General features: G+C 44.6%; 1 protein-coding gene across 1 annotated transcript; it reads right to left on the bottom strand.

The window, feature by feature from the left end:
- Positions 1-9,368: 9,368 nt before the first annotated feature.
- On the bottom strand, positions 9,369-21,423 carry gamt (guanidinoacetate N-methyltransferase). The gene is made up of 6 exons (XM_084318834.1): positions 21,131-21,423; positions 17,714-17,859; positions 17,544-17,607; positions 16,041-16,108; positions 10,795-10,905; positions 9,369-9,618 (listed from the first exon to the last, which is right to left on the bottom strand). The coding sequence occupies exons 1-6, from the start codon at positions 21,303-21,305 to the stop codon at positions 9,478-9,480; spliced, it is 705 nt and encodes a 234-aa protein (XP_084174960.1). The 5' UTR covers positions 21,306-21,423; the 3' UTR covers positions 9,369-9,477.
- Between the last annotated feature and the right edge of the window lie 2,389 nt (positions 21,424-23,812).

The following is a 23,812-nucleotide window of genomic DNA, read 5'->3' as shown; positions in this document are numbered from 1 at the left end:
AGGCTCTTAATGGCTCACTCAGCAAATCAGATGTTACTAGTAAACAGGAAACAGTCCCTTAATGGGGGCACTTAACTAAACAAAATGGCCGTTTTAAACACGCCCCTTTAATCAAGTCAGCTGGTTCCTCACTTTTAAGATTCACTAATAAACTTAAAATGGCTTACCCTAGTTTTCAGTATAAAGCAATGTTTCTCAGTGAGAGTGTCCTGTCCTTCCTTAACAGAGCCCAGTACAGAGCTGATAGCTTAGCCTCGGCAGCAAACCAGGCCTCAACAGCTAGTACAGCCCCGTCTGATAGCTTAGCCTCTGCAGCTAACCAGGCCTCAACAGCTAGTACAGCCCTGTCTGATAGCTTAGCCTCTGCAGCTAACCAGGCCTCAACAGCTAGGACTGCCCCGTCAGCCAGCTCGTTCCCTAAGGCCCCAGTTTCTCTGGTCTCAGTTCCTTGGTCTGGCCCTCCAGCCAGTGTTAACTATCCTGCTAGAACTGCCCCTTCAGTTATCAGGATGGGTTATACCCATGTTACTCCGACTAACACTTTAGCCCCGTCTGCTAGCGTAGCACGGACAGCTAGCAGGTCTCAGAAGGCTAGCAAGGCTAAGAAGACTAGCATGGTCTCAGCTGCTAGAGTAGCCCCGTCAGCTAGTTCAGCCCAGGCTACTCGCACAGCCCCCACTGCTAGCTCAGCCCCTGCTAGCTTACTCCGGAATGCTAATGTAGCCTCTGCTGTTAGCTCCTCAGCCTCGTTTGCTAGAGCCCCTGCTGTTAGCATCTCTGTCTCGTCTGCTGGAGCCCCTGCTGCTAGCATCTCTGTCTCGCCTGCTAGAGCCCCTGCTGCTAGCACCCCAGTCTCGTTTGCTAGAGCCCCTGCTGCTAGCATCTCTGTCTCGTCTGCTAGAGCCCCTGCTGCTAGCATCTCTGTCTCGTCTGCTAGAGCCCCTGCTGCTAGCACCCCAGTCTCGTTTGCTAGAGCCCCTGCTGCTAGCATCTCTGTCTCGTCTGCTAGAGCCCCTGCTGCTAGCCCCTTTGTCTTGTCCGCTAGAGCCCCTGCTGCTAGCACCTCAGTCTCGTCCGCTAGAGCCCCTGCTGCTAGCCCTTCGGTCGCGTCCGCTAGAGCCCCTGCTGCTAGCACCTTAGCCTCGCCGGCTAGTATAGCACCTACAGCTAGCACCCGAACCCTCTTGGCTAGTGCACCCTCCGCAGCTTGTACTGGCCCTGCAGCTAGCACTGCCAGGGCAGCTAACCCAGCCGCTACTGCCAGCCTAGCCCCGGCTAGTGTAGCCCTAGCAGCTAGCTTTACCCAGGTAGCTAACCCAGTCTCTACTGCCAGTTTAGCCCCTGCTAGGGCAGCTCTAGCTGCCCCTGTTCCTCCGGCTCCCGGGAAGACCCTGACGTCTAGTCCGGGTCGTGCTCCTGTCCCCGGGGAGTCTCTTGGTCCCGGCTCCTCGTCTGGTCCAGCCCTGCGCCATGGTCTACGCCGTGGTCTACGCCGTGGTCTGCACAGAGGTCGATCTGCACCTGGAGAGTCGTCTGGTCCAGCCCTGCGCCGTGGTCGACGCTGTGGTCGACGCTGTGGTCTACGCCGAGGTTGGCACCGAGGTCAATCTGCACCTGGAGAGTCGTCTGGTCCCGGCTCCTCATCTGGTCCCGTCTCCTCATCTGGTCCCGTCTCCTCGTCTGGTCCCGTCTCCTCATCTGGTCCCGTCTCCTCGTCTGGTCCCGTCTCCTCGTCTGGTCCCGTCTCCTCGTCTGGTCCCGTCTCCTCATCTGGTCCCGTCTCGTCATCTGGTCCCGTCTCGTCATCTGGTCCCGGCTCGTCGTCTGGTCCCGTCTCCTCGTCTGGTCCCGTCTCCTCGTCTGGTCCCGTCTCCTCGTCTGGTCCCGGCTCGTCATCTGGTCCCGACTCCTCTTCTGGTCCAGTCCGACGCCGTGGTCTGCGCCGTGGTCTACGCCGTGGTATACACCGTGTTCTGCGCCGTGGTCTTCGGCTGCAGGTCCGGCCCCAAGTCCGGCGTCTGGTGGGTCCCCCGTCCGGGGCCCTGCTCCGGGCCTGTCACCCTCGCCCCTTTGCCCTCAACCCCCTCATCGGCCCTCTGTCCCTGCTTCCAGTTCCCCTCGTCCCCCTCATCGGCCCTCTGTCCCCGTTTCGAGCCCCCCTCACCGTGTCCCTGTCCCTGTTCCCATCTCTAGCCCCCCTCTCCTGGCCTCTGTCCCCGTCTCCGGTCCTCCTGATCCCGTGGCCCGTTCTCCCCTCTCCAGCCCCCTCTCCGGCCCCGTTCCTCTGCCCCGTTTCTCCTGTGCCCCTCCTGGGTTTCTGTCGCCGCTCCCCTGCCCCGGTGTCGCTCGTCCCGGCATTGTCCGTCCTGACTTTTTTTCCCCGGACTCTCCCTGTGTTCTCCCGGCCCCCTGTCCTGCCCGTTCCCAGACGGTCCCTTTTGACGTCTGGGAGCCGTCCCTGGAGGGGGGGGTACTGTGAGGGTTCGCCTGTCCCTGGACCTTTTTTCCCTGTCTCCTCTCCTCAACAGCCCCCACCCTTGCGAGGACTTTTCTCCTCTACTCTTCACCAGCCCCCACCTTTGGACATTCTTGTACTCTTGGCATTTGTATTGTCTCCTGTGTGTTTTAACTGTGTTCTGTCTTTAGTCTCGTTCCCTTTGTAATTGTTTTATTTGTCCCTTGTATGGTGTTCTCTCTGTAATTGTAATTTTGATTCTAGTCTAGTTTATTCCCAAGTGTGTGTTTGGCCTTTTGTTTTCCTTACCCCTGTGTGTTAGTTCAGCTTTCCCCATCAGGTGTGTCTCGTTCCCAATTACCCTCTTGTGTCAATCAGTGTGTGTATATGTATATCTGCCTCGTTTGCCATTCTCTCTTTGTCGGTTCATTGTTTGGATTCCCTACTAGTGTTTGCTGTCTAGTTCCTCTGTTCCTGTGATCCTGTTACTCCTTCCAGTATTTTTGTAGTAAGTGTTCCTAGTGTTTATTTTGTTTGTTCCTCCCTTCGTTGTTTTTCGTGGAGTGTTCATTTAGTTTGTTAGGGTTTTAATTTGTAGTCAGTTGTTCATGTTTTTCCTAGCCTGCCTTGCAGTGTTTTGTTTGTGCCTTTTGGACTTGCTCTCTTTATGAGATTATTATTTGTTATTCGTATTTAGCCCTCTGCCAGTTCTTCAGCTGTGCTATTCTTTGTTTTTGTATTTTTGCTGCTGCCTTTGGACGTATTTTTGTAAATATCTTTGTTGCTGCCCTCTGTTTAAATTGGATTATTTTGTTACACTTCACCCCTGGCTCGAAGTGTTCAAGATTAAAGGAGCAGTGCTCACTTTTGACAATCCATATCTACCTCTCCCTCGTATCTGTTTGCGCTTGGGCCCTCTGCCAACACATCCGTAACATTGTGTGAACTAAAAATATGCTATGAGTATAATGTTGTATACTAACTTTCATGTTACAAAGATATAAACCATTTGTATTTGAATGTTGCCTGTAAATGTGACTATAATGTTCTACAGAGTTTTACTCTTGAGTTTGCATGTCGCCTAATCTTCACGCCCCCATGCAGTGTTTTGACAGGGCCCCTGTTCACACCCCCTTATACACACACACATCCACACAGACAGATATTTTCAGCACAGCTCTTTAAGCTATCACTAGTGTAATATATGTGTAATAATTAATGTGAATAATAATACAAAATATGTAATGCATCCTTTTTAAAAGAATCTATTTTAAATAAAACGTTTCACCGAAATCTAATTACTATGACACCTTGGATGGTTGTAATCAACCCCACCCTTGAGAGGCAACCATCTAGCAGAACTTAGCCTCCAAGCATATGACTTAAACACTAGCCCTGTCCCCCGTTGGCATTACACCATGCTGTAACAGGTTTCTATGATACTTTTGTTTATCTACACTTATATTATCTACACTTATATTTTCCGAACACAAGTGTCTAAAGATTGTGATATTCTACACTTTATAGACACATTGTATTTTTCTTTAAAAAAAAAAAATCCTCCACACACACACACACACAAACACTACATATTACATACATACCTACCTACCTACCTACATACATACATAGTTATTGTGGTTACAAGTTATCACTCTTTTTTCAAACATCAGCCTATTATTCGCTTACATTTATATTTTCTGAACACAAATGTCTAAAGATTGTGACATTCTCCAAGAAACTAAAATATTCCCCTAAACATGCATTGGGCAATCTCCAAGAAACTAAAATATAGGCACATTACATTTGTAATATTTTTTTTTTAAATAATCACACATACACGCACACATACACAGACACCTTGGGGGCCGCAGGTTTTTTCTACAGAAAGGAGAAGTAAGACACGTCGTAAATCTTTTGGAAATGACAGAAGCTGAATCCAGTACTTTCAAGCCATCCCATTCGCTATCGTTAAACACCCTCCTTCACGACAACGCAGGGGGATGTCATAGCGCTGGAGGAGTGTCAGAATCACTCTAGTGTTTCTGTATGTAATTTCAGCCTACGGAGTGGAGACAGTCTACTGAGAGGGAGAGATATTCAGTCTACTGAGAGGTAGACAGAAACATAGGGGAGAATGCTTTCTGCTCAAACCATACCATTTGGAAGAAAGCATTCTCTACTTAAACAGACACATTTTATTATTCTTAATTCTCACACACAAGTGTCTGAACACACTCACACACATACACACACACATTTATTCTGAAGATATACACATATTCTTAAGATACACACACATTTGAAATGTTTATTCTGAAAACCTTGGAATACACATATACATATTGTGAAGACCATGGAATACACAAATACAATCAAAAAAAAAAAAAAAAAAACTTTTATTTCTGACAATAAAAAAACTTATTTGAAAAACGTTTATTTAAAAAAAAAAAAAAAACTTTTATTTTGAAAAAAAAATCTGAAAACTCCTCCCCTTCCGTAACCAGATGTCCCTCCCCTCCTAAACCGGATGTCCTGCCTCCTTGAACCTCTCGACCAATCAGAGAAGCCCTAAGGGGGCGTGGTTACAATCCATCAAACTTGGCTATATGCCCTTATAAGGTATGACATACCGTAAGTCCCGCCTCATTAAACCTCTCGACCAATCAGAGGGCTCAAAAGTTTAAAGGGGGGCGTGGTTACAATCAATCAAACTAAAATGGGCGTGTTTTGCATAATGTGACAGGTGGTGAATCCCTAACCTCTCTCTAGCCTCTCTCTGTCTTCCTCTCTCTAGCTGTCTCTCCCTCTCTCGCTCTCTCTCTCTTTTTCTCTTTTGGGGAAGTGCAAGTGTCTGACAGGGAAACCGCTTCCGCATTATTTCCACTCGCTCCGTTTTGGTCATAACTTCAATGTTACACTAACTTCCTCGAATGGTTGATTGTGGGCGGTGGCTGCAACCACAGAAGGAGCTGAGGTTACGCAGATCAGCATTACTACGTAGGCTAGCGAGTAAATGGCTCTGAATGGCTTAGTTCACTGGGCGAGGATCTGGTATCAACTGAACTGGAGGAATGAGACTGAATGAGAATTTCACATCTAGTCAGTGTGACAAAATGGCATCCAATGTAATAAAAAAAGTCAACCAACGAACTAGATTCTTGTACCGGATCTCCTCTCTGGTAAACAAGAATACCCTGAAGACTCTGGCAGGAGCACTCATTCAAGGGTACTATGACTATTCGTGCACGGTGCACCTCATGGTACCAAAGCACCTCAAAGGCGCTTAAAACAAAATTACAAACATCACAAAACAAACTGGTCAGACTACTACTTGACCTGAACCCCAGAACCCACCTCACCCCTGCCCACTTTGACAACCTAGGATGGCTTAGAGTAGACGACAGAGTACAGCAACTTGCAATGGGCCTGGTCTACAAGATACACTATACGACCGGGGTGCCCATGTACATGTCAAAATACTTCCCAAAGGTCAGTGAATACCACAACCACTACACCAGAGGAAGCTCAACAAATCATGTTAAACCCAGATTCGGCTCAAACAAGGGACTAAACACGTTTCGCAATTATGCCACAACAATGTGGAACGCCCTACCCAAAGCTGTAAAGGAATGTGAATCCCTGCCCACATTCAAAACCGCTCTTAAAGAGCACCTACGGGAGGCTGCAATTCGAAACTGGCCACCGTAAATGCCCAAAACCCCCACCACCTCATAATAGACAGTCTCCGCCCCACCGCATGTATATATCCCCTCCCCGCCGTATGTATATTTCTCTCCCACCCACCCACCCCCTCCTAATGTACAGTCCCCTCCCCATCATATGTATATACTCTGTCAGGATCTAGGGGTAACAGTACTGTATATTTGAATACCGTTTATGTCACAAATGTATCAGTACTAAATACCTATATGTCCCTATGCCATAAATGTCATGTATGTTGTGTATGTCATAAATGTCTATATGAATTGAAAATGGGGGACCCTGATGGAAACAAGACTAACGTCTTTCTCTGGTCTGCATCCCCTTAATAATTGTATGTATTGAGCCGTACTGTATTGTACCCATTCTGCAATCTGTTAAATAAAGTTTTCATTCATTCATTCATTGGTACAACCCCACATTGCTAGAAAACAATGCAAACCACTGGAAAAGGCCATTTATAAGATAGTTCCCCTTTAACAGATTGCAGAACCACGGCTCAATACACACAATTGTTAAGGGGATGCAGACCAGCGAAAGACTTTCGTCTTGTTTACATCAGGGTCCCCCATTTTCAATTCATAACATTTAGGACATACACAACATACAGTACTGTTACATCCAGAATTCTTTTTTTTTATGATAATTTTTTTGGCATTTTATTGCTTTATTGGATAGACAGGGAGGAAGATATGGGGAGGAGACATTCGGCAAATGTCGCCGGGTCCGGGAGTCAGGACGGCCGTGTTGCACTGAAGTGCGTTACCTGGTGCGCCACCCTGGCACCCCTACATTTAGTCATTTAACTGACTCTTTTGTCCAAAGTGACTTATTAAGTTCTGTACAACTCTGGCAGCTAAGGGTCAGTAACATTGTTCGTCAAACAGTGTCAAACTTTGCTACAGACGAGTGTATATTAGCATAGTAGGTCATTATATAGGCAAGGTAGATTACTTAGTAACAGAGTGCATACTCATAAAAGACAGTACAAGGTTAGTATTAGACTCCAATATGTGTTGCCATGTGTAAGTGCGCACATGTTGTATTATCTTTCCTCCCTGCTCCACCTTTCTCAGAGCACTTACGGCACAAGATCAAGCAAACTCATCAAATTAAACATCCCAAGCTCCAAGAACACCTTCGGCCGAAACTCCTTTCACTTTGCAGCAGCTTATGACTGGAACTCTTTTCAAGACACCCTTAAACTAGCAGCTCTTACTTCACTGACTGCCTTCAAGAATATGCTCAACACGCTCTCAGTAGATCCCTCCTGCTCAACACGCTCTCAGTAGATCCCTCCTGCTCAACACGCTCTCAGTAGATCCCTCCTGCTCTTGCTGATGATACCCCAGTTTCACACTTCCATACACCCTCTCACACACTCGCACCTAGACACACGCATCTGTTTGTACGCACACACACACACATTCACATACTTATTTATTTTGTACATAAGCTGTGCATGTGTTTGTTTGTTATTTGTTTATGTGTATGATTTTTTTTTTTAACCTTCTTGTTGAGATCAGAGGTTCTGTGTAGGATTGTTAGTAACTGTCTAACTGTACATATGGCTGATTACAGTAACTGTTTACCTGCATATATAACTGCCTCCACCAGTGACTGTCTAGTTGCATATATATCTGTTCCCACTAGAGGGCGCTCTAGGCGGAACCACCCAGGTACACCACCTTGGGGCAAGTATAAAAGTGAATGTATCCTCCCACTTCCTTCTCTCTCCCATGTCTCTCAGTAAGAGAAGACCTATAGTAACTGCTGCTGAACATGTGAATAAATAAACCACGCCAGTTTGGGCTCAAGATAGAAACCATGCATCTTGACCACATTATTGTCGCCCTACAGCCGAATTCTGTTAACACTTCTCTTTCTCCTATTTTTCTCTGATTTTCTCCCCGTCCCAATTAGTCGTTGTGCCAATTCCCCCCCTCCCCTACCTGGTTGTTGTACGCATGTTCTCCCACGAGTCAAGGGTGTCCTGATGTCGAACGCACGCTTCCTCCGAGATGTGCGCCGTCAAGCCAGTGACGCTCTTTCCACTTGGCAGCGAGGCCTCTCATTGGTGGAGTGTAACGCGTGGGAGGGCACGCTATCTCCACCAAGTCCTGCCCCGCTGAGCAAGCGCTGAGACCTGACCTGTCCACAATGCCAGATTCCCACCCGCCAGCTTTCCCACCCCCTAATACTGCCAATTGTATTAGTATGAACGGCCAGCCAAGCTGGTAGCAACGCCGAGAGCTGGGCTCAAACCCGACCGCAATCTCCGCTACGCCACCTGACCGCCCTATGTGTATGATTCTTAACCGTTTTAATTTTGTTATTGGTGTGTGTATGTGCATGTGTATGTATATATGTACTCATGTTGGGGCCTCTTGGACCAGATCGAATAAATAAGAAACCTGTTCTTAATGTTTTATCTGGCTAAATAAAGGTTAAAAAAAAAACTGTAGTTTCTATGGAAATGCTAGAATCCCTATAACCTCATTGCTTTGTTCTCAGAATCCTGTTCTATGTTCAATGTTTCAACATATCAATGTTTGTGTAGTACTAATTTCAGTAGTAGTATAGGCCTATCCCCCCCGCCTCCTTTGTTGGGAGTACTAATTGTTAGTTATATAATTGTCTTAACCCTTTCACTGCCACACGACAGAAGGTTAACCCTTTACTCCGCGGATGCGGAGCTAATGATGCTAATGATGGAGCATCGCCGTCGGTTGTGTGATTATAGTAAAGGGCTAACCTTCTGTATTGTCACAGTGAAAGGGTTAACCGGCTGTCGTGTGGCAGTGAAAGGGTCAATTGTTGTTTGTATTTTAATTGTAACGTTGTGTTTCTGTTCATTATCTATAGAGAAAACGTAACCGTGAAACCTCATCATCATCATCATGTGTGCATCAGCAATAAATGGCTGAACCATCTTGTCCCAATGCGTTCTTACCGATGTTCAACCTACAACCAGCCGAGACAGATCCCTACAGTTCACATGTGTTCTGCGTTTTGAAAGAATATTTTTCCAGAGACTTTTACATTGCAATGAAAATGGAAAACAAATAAGTCAGTGTAGGTACTGTATGTAAACCTTGTGCAGATAGATCTTGCATCGTTGCATAACATAATAAGGTGATCTTAACACTTTGAAAATGAAAACAAAATACAACTGCTTGGAAAGTCGGGATGTAGAGGTATTTATTTATCAATGAGGGCATATGGAATGAGTGTTATCATTGTAGGCACTTGTGAATAAAAAGCTTTATTGACAATGTGACCGACGACGATGACTGACGTCACTCTTTCACAATAGTGGGAGTGATCATCTTGTGGAAGGAATAGTATTTGCATTCAGTCGGGGGGACAATGTCCATGGTGGTGGTGCTAATCTTCTCCTTCTTGAAACCGGCCTGGAGCAGTTCAGGTATCTGGCTTTCCTAAAAGATCATTAACACAAGGAGTCGGTCAGTATGTGGCAGGTGGCAACACTGCTGTTTATCTTTAACCTTCGCTTCATCGACAGAGTCATGCAGTCGTTACTTTCAATAGAGTGAATCAGTCGGATAATAACTTGATAACCATATCTAAATAAGTACCACAGCTTGGTGTGTTAACATTTGTCCCATTTAATTCCAAAATACTATGTCCAATATATTGTTTTTGTGTATGGGGGTGGGGATGTTACCGGATTTTCTGAATAAAAAAATTTATATTATTACATCCAGATTTACAATTTCATAGAACAGGGAATAACAAATATTATATTTACATTTAGTCATTTGGCTGAACACTTTTATTTGCACTTTTCGAAAGTGACAAGTTCTGTACAAGTCAGCAGGAAGGTCACAACTCTGGCAGCTAAGTAACAATGTTCATCAAACAGTGCTGAAACTTGGGTGCCGCAGTGTTGAGTGCATAGTAGTGAAGACATATTAGTATAGTAGGTAGTAATATAGACAAGGACGATTATTTAGTGGAATGAAAAGTGCATGACAGTAAAAAAAAAACAGTACGAAGGTTTTAAATGTTTTTTTTTTATTTATCTTTTTTCCCCCTCCTTTTTCCGTTTTTCTCCCATCCCAATGTTAGTCGTTATGCCAATTCCCAATCCCCTTCCTGGTCGTTGCTCACTCTACCCCCTACCGTCAGTCTGGGAGGGCGGAGACTATCACATGCTTCCTCCGACACATGTGTAGCCAGCCCACAGCTTCTTTTCACCTGGCAGCGCGGACTCTCACTGGGGGAGTGTAATGTGTGGAAGCGTCATACTACCTCCCCCAGATCCTTCCCTTGCTGTGCAGGCGCCGCGACCGAACTGTAGGAGTCGCTGTTTACAACGACCAGGACCCACCCCACCGGCTTTTCCCACCCGCTGACACTGCCAATTGTGTCAGTATGGACGGTCGACCAAGCCGGAGGCACCGCAGCTGGATTCGATCCCACTGTCTCTGCGGTGGTAGACAGACGCTTAGTCCGCTGCGCTACCCGGCCGCCCGGTTTTAAATAAATTTCAGATATTGATTTAAACATCCCATCACAATAACAAACTGGAACCCACCAACATTTTAAATAAATGACACTTCAGATTAGAATATCTGCGATGGGTGACCTACCTCAAACATCTTCTCAATGTTGTCGTATTTGCCCTTGAGGAACTCGCCCCAGGAGGTCAGGTTGCAGTACGTGAGGACACCAGTGGGTTTCAGCAGCCGGTGAGCATGGCCCTTTAGAGGAAGAGACAACACATGTGAATGAACCCTTTCACTGCCACACGGCAGCCGGTTAACCCTTTCACTGTGACAATACAAAAGGTTAGCCCTTTACTATCACACAACCGACGGCGATGCTCCATTTTTATCCGCGGAGCTAATGATGCTAATGATGGAGCATCGCCGTCGGTTGTGTGATAGTAAAGGGTTAACCTTCTGTCGTGTGGCAGTGGAAGGGTTAATGAGTCAAGCAGCAAGCCAACCGACTATTGTCCTGGAGATTCTAGCTGTATGACTTGAAGAAGACCTGCTCCAGCTACTGAATGAAACGCATCATCATCATCATCATCATCATCATCATCATCCCTGACTGGCCAATATGTAGTTGGGATTCTTAATGCAGTCTAGGGCTGTCCCCGACTAAGGATTTGGATGGTCTACTAGGATTGGCCAAAATTTTCCGTTATTCGACTATTGGTCGACTTAAAGAGAACATTTTAAAAAAAGTATAATATTTTTTTACTTTTCTTTTCTTTTTTTTTTTTTTCTTTTTTTTTATTCCATTTGGGCTGTGGGGGGTGCTTAATGTCTGAAGGAGTCGACTGAAGGCTTCTTGTCCTCTGCAAAAGCATGCAATTGGTCCACTGATGGATACATCTTGATATTTGTCTAGTCTAGTGTGTTCATTAGATGGGTGAAATCCTCTTTCAGTGCCTCTGTGCCTGTTTTCGTAGGCAGTTAGCCTCTGGTATGCGTGCCATTAGCGTTAGCCACGCTTCTAGGCATCTTTTCTTTTGGACTACGGCTCCTTTCGACCGATTAGTCGACTAATCGATTAATAGGGGTCAGCCCTAATGCAGTCAGGTTAATTATGTTCCATTTACTTGCAGGGCTAAAAGTTTCAGCTTTGATATCACACGACTATGCAGTTTGGTATACTGGTTCTTAGTATTTCTATTGTGTATTATATGTTTTTTATTATTATAAGATATAACCAGGTGATGTTAGGAGTCCCAACGATGATCATGAGCCTGAAGGGATACAGAGAGGAAAGAGCAGAAGACTCCAGGAGGCTAGAGGGCGCTAGAGGGACCAAGGCACTGGTGTTCTTTAAGCTTATTACCCACACTTCCTGAAGTTTAAATGAACAGATGGATAAAAACAAGTTTTTAGTAAACTTGAAAACCAAAACCAGGAATATATGTGCATGTGTATATGTGTGTGTATTCTCCACTTGCACAACCTGAAAGTAGGCACTTCCGGCTGACTTCCGGTTGCGAATGGTACTTCCTGTCCCATCCAAATACATTGTTTTTAGCTACTTTTCTCCCGTTATTTAAACAACTTTGTCGTCACAGAGAGGCAATGAAACGTTTGTATTATTATAGTATAGAATGTATTTAATAAGCAAACGTTTGTCAGCAGGGTTTTTGGGCTGTATTTCATGTAAAAACATCTACTGTTAGTTTACTTGCTCACGCTAATTAAGGCTAATGCTGGCTAACAGAAGCTAGCGCAAGAAACGACGCCGCAAAGTATTGTTTATAGTGCATTTCTTGCCACCTTATAGCATTTGTACATTTGTATGACAGTCTATAATGCTCCCGTGAGGTTTTTCCGGACGTTTTGGTAATGATTTTCACTATAAAATCATATTTCTAAATGACAGGAAGTTGATGAAAACTGTCCGGAATAGCTTTGAGCTAACGATCTTTGCCGATGCATTCCATTCTAAACGTAACGTTAGTTGTTCAAAACATTACCTGTCTATATAATTTGTTCCTCAACATTAGCTTCTAACTGTAGCAGGCTGCAGCTTGCTGGCTAACGTTAGCTTCTAACTGTAGCAGGCTGCAGCTTGCTGGCTAACGTTAGCTTCTAACTGTAGCAGGCTGCAGCTTGCTGGCTAACGTTAGCTTCTAACTGTAGCAGGCTGCAGTTAGTTTACAAAACATTACCTGTCTATATAACGTTGAGGAACAAATTATATAGACAGGTAATGTTTTGAACAACTAACGTTACGTTTAGAATGGAATGCATCAGGCGGTTAGGTGGCCGAGCGGAGATTGCGTTCGTCACCAGCCCCGGAGCTGAGCTGGATTTGCCTGTTCGAATCCAGCTCACAGCTCCGGGGTTGTCACCAGCTTGGCTGGCCGTCTGCACTGATACAATTGGCTGTATCAGAGGGTGGGAGAAGCTGGCGGGGTGGGTCCGGGTCGTTGTAAACAGCGACTCCTACAGTTCGGTCGGGGCACCTGCTAAGCGCGGATTGGACGTGAGGGGGATAGTGTGGTCCTCCCACACGCTACGCCCTCTCAATGAGAATCCGCGCTGCCAGGTGAAAAGAAGCGGTGATTGGCTGGACGTGTGTCGGAGGAAGCACGTGGTAGCCTCCACTCTCCCAGATGATCTGACTGTGGGGGGTAGGTGCGCAGCGACCAGGAAGGGACTGGGAATTGGCATACGACTAACATTGGGATGGGAGAAAATCGGAGGAAAATGGAGGGGGAAAAAGACCAAAAAGAAAGAAAAAAAAATGGAATGCATCAGCAAAGATCGTTAGCTCAAAGCTATTCCGGACAGTTTATCAACTTCCTGTCATTTAGAAATATGATTTTATAGTGAAAATCATTACCAAAACGTCCGGAAAAACCTCACGGGAGCATTATAGACTGTCATACAAATGTACAAATGCTATAAGGTGGCAAGAAATGCACTATAAACAATACTTTGCGGCGTCGTTTCTTGCGCTAGCTTCTGTTAGCCAGCATTAGCCTTAATTAGCGTGAGCAAGTAAACTAACAGTAAACGTTTTTACATGAAATACAGCCCAAAAACCCTGCTGACAAACGTTTGCTTATTAAATACATTCTATACTATAATAATACAAACGTTTCATTGCCTCTCTGTGACGACAAAGTTGTTTAAATAACGGGAGAAAAGTAGCTAAAAACAATGTATTTGGATGGGACAGGAAGTACCATTCGCAACCGGAAGTCAGCCGGAAGTGCCTACTTTCAGGTTGTGCAAGTGGAGAATACGTGTGTGTACACGTGTATGTGCATGTGTGTATGTGTTATTTAGGATCCCCATTAGCTTTTGCACTTGACAATACAATACATCATTATCAACATCAATTACATCATCAATTACATCATTATCAACATCATTAACAATCTCATCCTCAGTTAAGGATGATATTGTACAAGATACTTATTAGTATAAAGTATTAAAATAAAATAATTAAAATAAAATAAATAGTGTTTCCTGAGCAGCACTCACTGCCATCAACATAAATACAATTAACAGTCAATTGGTTTTCACCGCTATGCCATAAGGGTTCAGTGCATGCTCGTTAGTAGATGGTATTTACATTTTTTCTTGAAAGTGCTTTTGGATTCTATTTCAGCGAAGTAACTCGGCAATGAGTTCCATTCCATGATAGCTCTGTAAGTCACAGAAGATTTGAGTAGATTTGTTCTGGGTTTAGGTGCCAGTAGATGGCCTGACGTAGCTTGTCTGGTCATATGGTCATGTTCTTCTCTTATGTAAACTATATGATCATAAAAATACTGTGGTTTTTTGACAAATTTTTTTTATCCACTTTTTCTAATTTTTTTCTGTTTTTCTCCCATCCCAATTTAGTCGTGCCAATTCACCCCTCCCCTGTCTTGATCGTTGCTCGCATGTGCCCCCCACTGGTCAGTCGTAGGGAGGTTGACGAATCTATCGCATGTCCCCTCCGATACATGCAGAGTCAGCCAGCCACTTCTTTTCACCTGCCAGCGCGGACTCTCATTGGCGAGGAGTAACGTGTGGGAGGCTCACACTACCCTCGACATCTCCTGTCTCTGCTGTGCAGGCGCCCTGACCGACCTGTAGGAGTCGCTGTTTACAACGACCAGATTACCACGCATCGACTTCCCTCCCGCTGACTCTGCCAATTGAGTCAGTATGACGGCCGGCCCAAGCCGGAGGCAACGCTGACAGCCAGATTCGATACCGGTGTCTCACGCGTTGGTGACGAGCGCTTGAACCGCTGCGCCACCCAGCCGCCACAACTTGAACATTTCTGAGAAAAGTAATGAGACGGGATTGCAGACGTTTCTCAACCGGAAGCCATGATACATTTCTGTGCATAACTCCAATGTCAGTGCGCTTTGAACAGTGGAGAGCTAGTCTGGCAGCCTTATTTTGAGCTATTTGTAGTTTCTGTATATGCGTTTTTGCTGCTGATGACCATATGACGGGACAGTACTCAAGATGTGACAAAACCAGAGCCTGGATGACTTCTTTCAAAGTGGTTGGTGTTAAATACTTTGTGCATTTTCTTGTCACAGCTATGCTCCTTCCTATTTTTGTTATGATACTGTCAATTTGCTTTGTCCACTTTAAACCTGAATCAAGAACCATGCCAAGCAACTTAGCCTCTTTTACCTGTTCCACTGGCTGACCAGCCAGAGTCAGGCTTAATTGTGGATCGCTGCTTAATATGTGCCTGGATCCGAACACCATTGCTTTTGTTTGTGCAATGTTGACCCAGTCTGTTATGGCTTTGAGCTCTATTTTAAGTATATTGTGTGTGTGTGTGTGTGTGTGTGTGTGTGTGTGTGTGTGTGTGTGTGTGTGTGTGTGTGTGTGTGTGTGTGTGTGTGTGTGTGTGTGTGTGTGTGTGTGCTAACAACGTGTGACCTGTAACCCTGGCAGCCTGATAACGTCACAGTGGTTCACATGATTCACATCAACGTTCTAGAACCTGCTGTATGTCACGTTTATCAATAAAGATCACAAATAAGTGTTTTTCCTTGAGAGGGTTTTTGACCTTTCTATGAGACAAGCCCTCCTGGACAAACTGGAAACGTATCATCCCGTGGCTGCACAGATCATCCCGTGGCTGCACAGATCATCCCGTGGCTGCACAGATCATCCCTTGGCTGCACAGAGCAGAGGCCTTGGCTGCACAGATCATCCCTTGGCTGCACAGAGCAGAGGCCGTGGCTATAACGCCATATTAAACCTCTGTAATATCTAAATCCTGTGTGTGTGTGTGTGTGTGTGTGTGTGTGTGTGTGTGTGTGTGTGTGTGTGTGTGTGTGTGTGTGTGTGTGTGTGTGTGTGTGTGTGTGTGTGTATGTAGGCCGATAGCTTACCTTGATGAAATCAAACTGGTGAGTGTGCCAGGTGGCGTCTGACAGGGGGTATGTATCATACAGGATGCCTTGGATAGAGGAGACATTATTAGACAGTAGTACTCAGTACATAGACAGTAGTACTCAGTACATAGACAGTAGTACTCAGTACATAGACAGTAGTACTCAGTACATAGACAGTAGTACTCAGTACATAGACAGTAGTACTCAGTAGATAGACAGTAGTACTCAGTAGATAGACAGTAGTACTCAGTACATAGACAGTAGTACTCAGTAGATAGACAGTAGTACTCAGTACATAGACAGTAGTACTCAGTAGATAGACAGTAGTACTCAGTAGATAGACAGTAGTACTCAGTACATAGACAGTAGTACTCAGTAGATAGACAGTAGTACTCAGTACATAGACAGTAGTACTCAGTACATAGACAGTAGTACTCAGTACATAGACAGTAGTACTCCATACATAGACAGTAGTACTCCATACATAGACAGTAGTACTCAGTACATAGACAGTAGTACTCAGTACATAGACAGTAGTACTCCATACATAGACAGTAGTACTCCATACATAGACAGTAGTACTCCGTACATAGACAGTAGTACTCAGTAGACAGACAGTAATACTCAGTACATAGTAGGGGTGTAACGGTACACAAAAACCACGGTACGGTACGTACCTCGGTTTTGAAGTCAAGGTTCGGTACGGGTTTTCGGTACAGTGGGGGAAGGTTTGGCTTTCCATGTTCCACTCAGGGGTTATGTAGTGTGCACTGCAGTAACTAATTGTACTTGTAGGGCTGTCAACTAATATTAAAATTAATAATCGACTTAGATTGTGAAAAAAACAGCCCCCGGTGGGCGGTCGTTAGTGGTTAACATACCGTTGTATTCGTTCGGTACACTACACAGCTGGATACGTGTACCTTTACACCCCTAGTACATAGACAGTAGTACTCAGTACATAGACAGTAGTACTCAGTAGACATAGACAGTACACTGTAAAAAAATTTAAATAAAATCACAGGAAATTCACTGTATTATTTTACAAGTGTAAATGCCATACAAATACAGTAAATTGCTTTTTTTTTTTTTTTTTTTTTAGAAGATAATTTCAGTTCATGGATGTAGGATATTACCACTTCAAGTCTAGTTACAATCAAATAAAAATGTATTTTGTTCCTTCAATGCCCCCTCATATTTGCAGGTATATCATCACTAGTCAGAGTTTAAAGTGAAAAGTTATAATCACCGGGGGAGTAAATTACCTTTTATCAAAATATTAACCATTAAATAAAGGTTGTAATCTGTAAATGTATTTGATTTTACTGTCATTTGACAGTAAGTATTTGGCAACCATTGATGTCAGACATTTACCGTTTTCTTGCAGCTTTTTTTCTTACAGTGTAGACTAGAGCCACATCAACCCAATGATATACTATTCTCTTATCACTGATAGAATGCTCTCCTGTCTACATCCAGCAGGATCAATAAAGATCTCACCATCGAAGTGGTTGTCAGGCAGGGTGGGCACCACCTCCTCCCAGAGGCCCTTCAGAGGGACAATCTTTACACGGGGGAAAAAGAAGATACAGCTTTGCGTCATCATTCCCGTTTGATTCTAGTAAACATTGACGCGCTGGTTCCACACGGGCGACGCGTCACTCACTCACCTTGTGAGGCTGGGACTTGGCCCACTCTTGCAGTCTAGCGAACACCCCGTCGTTGCACTCAATGATCCAGTGCTCCTCGATGGGGAAGGACTCCACCTTGGTGGCGGCGATGGCCATGCCAAACCCAATCTCCAGCACCCGGCCACCTGTCGAACAAAACAACAACACAAGTCAGTTTGTACATTTTTTGTATGAAATCCCCCCCCCCCATATGAATTTCTCAATAAGTTGTCACACGGGGGGGGGGGGGGGGGGGGGTGACAGTGGCTCAGGAGGTAGAGCGGTTGTGTGGTAATCTGAAGGTTCCCGGTTCGATTCTGGCTCCTCCCGGCAGCGTGTCAAAGTGTCCTTGAGCAAGACACTTAAGCCCTGGCACCTTGCATGGTTGCCTCTGCCATCGGTGTGCGGATGTGTGAGAGTGAACGGGTGTGTGTGTGGATGTGTGAGAGTGAACGGGTGTGTGTGCGGATGTGTGAGAGTGAACGTGTGTGTGTGTGGATGTGTGAGAGTGAATGGGTGTGTGTGTGGATGTGTGAGAGTGAATGGTGTGTGCAGATGTGTGAGAGTGAACGGGTGTGTGTGCGGATGTGTGAGAGTGAATGGGTGTGTGTGTGGATGTGTGAGAGTGAACGGGTGTGTGTGTGGATGTGTGAGAGTGAATGGGTGTGTGTGTGGATGTGTGAGAGTGAACGAGTGTGTGTGTGTGTGTGTGTGAGAGTGAACGAGTGTGTGTGTGGATGTGTGAGAGTGAACGAGTGTGTGTGTGGATGTGTGAGAGTGAACGAGTGTGTGTGTGGATGTGTGAGAGTGAACGGGTGTGTGTGTGGATGTGTGAGAGTGAACGGGTGTGTGTGCGGATGTGTGAGAGTGAACGGGTGTGTGTGTGGATGTGTGAGAGTGAACGGGTGTGTGTGTGTGTGTGTGAGAGTGAATGGGTGTGTGTGTGGATGTGTGTGAGTGAACGGGTGTGTGTGTGTGTGTGTGTGTGGATGTGTGAGAGTGAATGGGTGTGTGTGTGGATGTGTGAGAGTGAACGGGTGTGTGTGTGTGTGGATGTGTGAGAGTGAACGGGTGTGTGTGCGGATGTGTGAGAGTGAATGGGTGTGTGTGTGGATGTGTGAGAGTGAATGGGTGTGTGTGTGGATGTGTGAGAGTGAACGGGTGTGTGTGTGTGGATGTGTGAGAGTGAACGGGTGTGTGTGCGGATGTGTGAGAGTGAACGGGTGTGTGTGTGGATGTGTGAGAGTGAACGGGTGTGTGTGTGTGTGTGTGAGAGTGAATGGGTGTGTGTGTGGATGTGTGTGAGTGAACGGGTGTGTGTGTGTGTGTGTGTGTGGATGTGTGAGAGTGAATGGGTGTGTGTGTGGATGTGTGAGAGTGAACGGGTGTGTGTGTGTATGGATGTGTGAGAGTGAACGGGTGTGTGTGCGGATGTGTGAGAGTGAATGGGTGTGTGTGTGGATGTGTGAGAGTGAATGGGTGTGTGTGTGGATGTGTGAGAGTGAACGGGTGTGTGTGTGTGTGGATGTGTGAGAGTGAATGGGTGTGTGTGCGGATGTGTGAGAGTGAACGGGTGTGTGTGCGGATGTGTGAGAGTGAACGGTTGTGTGTGTGGATGTGTGAGAGTGAACGGGTGTGTGCGTGGATGTGTGAGAGTGAATGGGTGTGTGTGTGGATGTGTGAGAGTGAATGGGTGTGTGTGTGTGTGTGTGAGAGTGAACGGGTGTGTGTGTGGATGTGTGAGAGTGAATGGGTGTGTGTGTGGATGTGTGTGAGTGAACGGGTGTGTGTGTGGATGTGTGAGAGTGAATGGGTGTGTGTGTGGATGTGTGTGAGTGAACGGGTGTGTGTGCGGATGTGTGAGAGTGAATGGGTGTGTGTGTGGATGTGTGTGAGTGAACGGGTGTGTGTGTGGATGTGTGAGAGTGAACGGGTGTGTGTGTGTGTGTGGATGTGTGAGAGTGAATGGGTGTGTGTGTGTGTGTGTGTGTGTGTGGATGTGTGAGAGTGAACGGGTGTGTGTGTGGATGTGTGAGAGTGAATGGGTGTGTGTGTGTGTGTGTGTGAGTGAATGGGTGTGTGTGTGTGTGTGTGTGGATGTGTGTGAGTGAACGGTGTGTGTGTGTGTGTGTGGATGTGTGTGAGTGAACGGGTGTGTGTGTGGATGTGTGAGAGTGAATGGGTGTGTGTGTGTGTGTGTGGATGTGTGTGAGTGAACGGGTGAATTAGAGAAATAAGTTGTAAAGCACTTTGGACAAAAGCGCTAAATAAATGCAGTCCATTTACCACTTAGAAAGAGAGAGAGAAATACATAGGCAATAATATCTCTTCATAAGCTGGGAACCTTGGTGTAAAATGTTTGACAGACTTGGGGGGCGGGGAGTAAAGGGTGTGATCTTTTGATAGAAAGGTCAGTCCAGGGTAGGTTTTCAAAGAAGCATATAAATAGAAAGTAAGTGAAAACCCCTCAACTGTCAATCATATTGGCCTGTCAACATTAATAGGCCTACTACACTGTGTTGTAATCAGTGTTTCAGCTTGTAATAGACATTCTCAAAAATCGGAGGTGCTTGATTGGAGCTGATGGTAAATAATAGTACGGTTTCACACAGTTAAACTTGCATGCAGAATGGTGTGGTCACTGTAAACAGGAAAGCTTGTATTCTTCGTATGTGTGTGAAATAGGATTAGTGCATACTATTATTCTCTCTACTGTGCTGGCCTGCTGCCCAAACATACGTGTTGCTTGAACTCGTCATACATGTCGCGTCCCGCCCTCCTCTCATGTTTCCAAGGCTAGTAACACCTGCTGCCATGTGTTTGGAGCACCATCTTTCTCACACACGCATTATGTTTTAAAAAAAGCATTTTAACATTTCAGCAAGTAAATAATTTTTCTTTTAGCATTGATATGATTCAAATGAGATCAAGTGGAAGGAGTTTAATAACGACTTATACAACATTTCGTTCACTCGTGACACCATTATGGTCATGTGAATTCGCACTACGTCCCTACCTAATTTGAGCATTTTGCATTTTAAAACGTTTGCATTTTGTACCTCATTGGTAGCATATTGTATAAATTGCACAGTGTTTGGTCTCTTTATTCTTTTAACTTTGTTACTGTATGAAGCACAATCTCAGGGGGCTCATACAGAATATGATGAATTGAAAATGGGGGACCCTGATGTAAACAAGACGAAAGTCTTTCTCTGGTCTGCATCCCCTTAACAATTGTGTGTATTGAGCCGCAATCTGTTAATAAAGTTTTCAATCAATCAATCAACCAACCAAGCATTTCACTGTAACATACATGCACCTTATATATGTGACAAATAAAGCAAAACTTGACATTTGAACTTGAGAATATGCCTAACGGGCATGTATGGTTAGGGTTAGTTCGGGTTCGGGCTGTACCTCTGGACGCGGCCACGGTGGCCAGGGAGTGCATGTAGGGCGTCTCCCAGCGCTCCATGACGGGCTTGCCCAGGATCTCCAGGTGCGTGTCCGCCGCGTTGTACCCGGCGCTCGCGTCGTGCCAGCCGGTCTTGCAGTCCTCTCCCTTGGAGAAGATGGGCTGTGCGGTGGTCATGTTGGTGGCTTGGTTGTGGTCAGTAGAGGGAGAGAGAGAGAGAGCGGACAGGGACTGCTGCTGCTGTGTGTCCACGAACACCGGGGCAGGGGAGGGACTGAGCGCGACCCGGGGGGGCTTTATATGGGGCCGGGAGACGTGCTGACACGGCGGGAGGGTTCACCGTCCTCACTCCGCCGGGTCACTAGGCGCACATTCCAAGGAGACAGCTGAACAGTGTTGCGTTGCTCATGTCAACACACTGGTTGCACGCATGCTAATGACGCCATAATAATGTTCCCTCTCATGAGCACAGACTAAAGACGGTGCCTAATTGCCTCTACGAATGGAATGTAACACATTTCATTCATTAGTTTTGTACAGAGAATGAACGCATCCCTGCAGCTGAAGCGTACTAATAGTCACTGTATGTTATTTGCCACTATTGCATAAATAAATTGTTTGAACTAAATGCAAATATTTTATCTGAATTTAGCCATAGAGATAGACTTTACAGAACAGCTAATCTAATAGCTTTCCACCCTTATTATTATTATTATTATTATTATTATTATTATTATTATTATTATTATTATTATTATTATTATTATTATTATTATTATTATTATTATTATTATTATTTTTTTTTTTTTTTTTTTTTTTTTTATTATTATTAATATTATTATTATTATTATTATTATTATTATTATTATTATTATTATTATTGTGGGAATGATATCTTAACTGTTAATCTAATAAACATGGGAGTTAAAAATAATAATAAAAATAACAATAATAATAATAATAATAATTATTATTATTATTATTATTATTATTATTATTATTATTATTATTATTATTATTATTATTATTATTATTATTATTATTATTATTATTATTATTATTATTATTATTATTATTATTATTATTATTATTATTATTTTTATTATTATTTTTAACTCCCATGTTTATTAGATTAACAGTTAAGATATCATTCCCACTAAAAATTCCTTGTATATGTGAAAACTACTTGGCAATAAAGACCTTTCTGATCCTGATCCTGATGCTGATCATACCTGCCTGCTTGTTAAATCTTACAAATCCACTGCTTAGATTAGATTCAAGCGTATTGTTGTTGTAACTGAGGGGTTACAAAACCCTGACTGTATTAAAGATTGTGATAGATTAAACCACTGCTAGTTATGTACTTTAATTACTGGCCAGACAGTACATCAAATATAGATGGTGAACACCCACAAGAACACGGCATTGACAAATAAATAGTATTTGAGGGTAATTTATTATTATTAGGCAACATTAGGTTACAGAATGAGAATTAGGGTCGCGCTTGTATGGCGAAGAATATACGTAAAGTCAGTCAATAGCATGAGTCACTAAGAATAGCAGGAATCCTACGATGGGTCTAAGGCGTCGGTTACACCTTTCGTATCATTTTCGTATCGTCGTCATATGCGTATCGCCGCGACGTCGTGCGCCTCGAGTCACACTTTCGTTTTTTTCTTCGTTTTTGTCACCCGAGCACACTGATGTAGTACACTGCCAAAGCAGTAGGTGGCAGTAGGTGGCAAACATGAAGGCAATTTCAACCAATCAGAACTTGAATGTGCCTGCAAAGCAAATGTCAACAAGGCGGCCACCATCTTTTGCCTAGTTACCCAATGCAGCAATTCTTTTTCAGCAAAGCCTAATAAAAGTGCAATAAACAAAACGGATACATTCACTGTGTGTTCTGCCTGTCATTTGTTGATGAAACAAAACTAACATCAACACAAGTGACCACCAAGAGCGGATAGTTTAGTCTAAAAAAAGATCGGTAGCATTGTTAGCTGCATGCTAACGTCAATGGAGTATGCCATTATAACAATATAGCATTGTGGCTAGAAGCTAACGTTAGCTCACGCTACTTAGCCAGCACCAAAACTGATATCGCGAGCTATCAGTAGTTAGATAACATTAGAGACAACGCTGTGTGTATTAAACAAAGGTGAATAGATGACTGGGCCATTTTGTTTAATGCTTGTTAAGTTGAAAGAGGAGCTCTGAGCTAACAGGGTCTGAATCCTGATAGCTCACGTTAGCCAGCTGCTCATGCAATCGGTAATGCTAGCAGAATGAATGGATGTAAACTTTATTTAACATATTGCATATGGGTACAATACAATACGGCTCAATACAAACAATTGTTAAGGGAATGCAGACTGTTGTAGCTAGGACTGGGGTCCTTATAACAATAACTTGACAACACATGGTAGCTGAAGCTATTTGGGACACGGAGCTATGTCTCAAACACACACACTGTTGTCACCGGAAGGGCACGCAGATGGTATCTACTGCGCATGGGCGTTTTCGCAACAACGGCTCCGTGCTGACTACACGCTGTTGTCGATGCGTTTTTTTTGCGTATCTCCAAACGCAAACACAATTTTGCGTTTCAGCCGTATCCACAAAAAAACGCCAAAAAACGCATTTCTGTGTAATAGGGACATCAAACGTCGTCAAAAACGTAT

This window comes from Notolepis coatsorum (assembly GCF_963971535.1).
Source record: "Notolepis coatsorum genome assembly, chromosome: 7".
Taxonomy (NCBI): Eukaryota; Metazoa; Chordata; class Actinopteri; order Aulopiformes; family Paralepididae; genus Notolepis; species Notolepis coatsorum.
The sequence above is the reverse complement of the archived record's forward strand: the minus strand, read 5'-3'. Positions and strand labels throughout refer to the sequence as shown.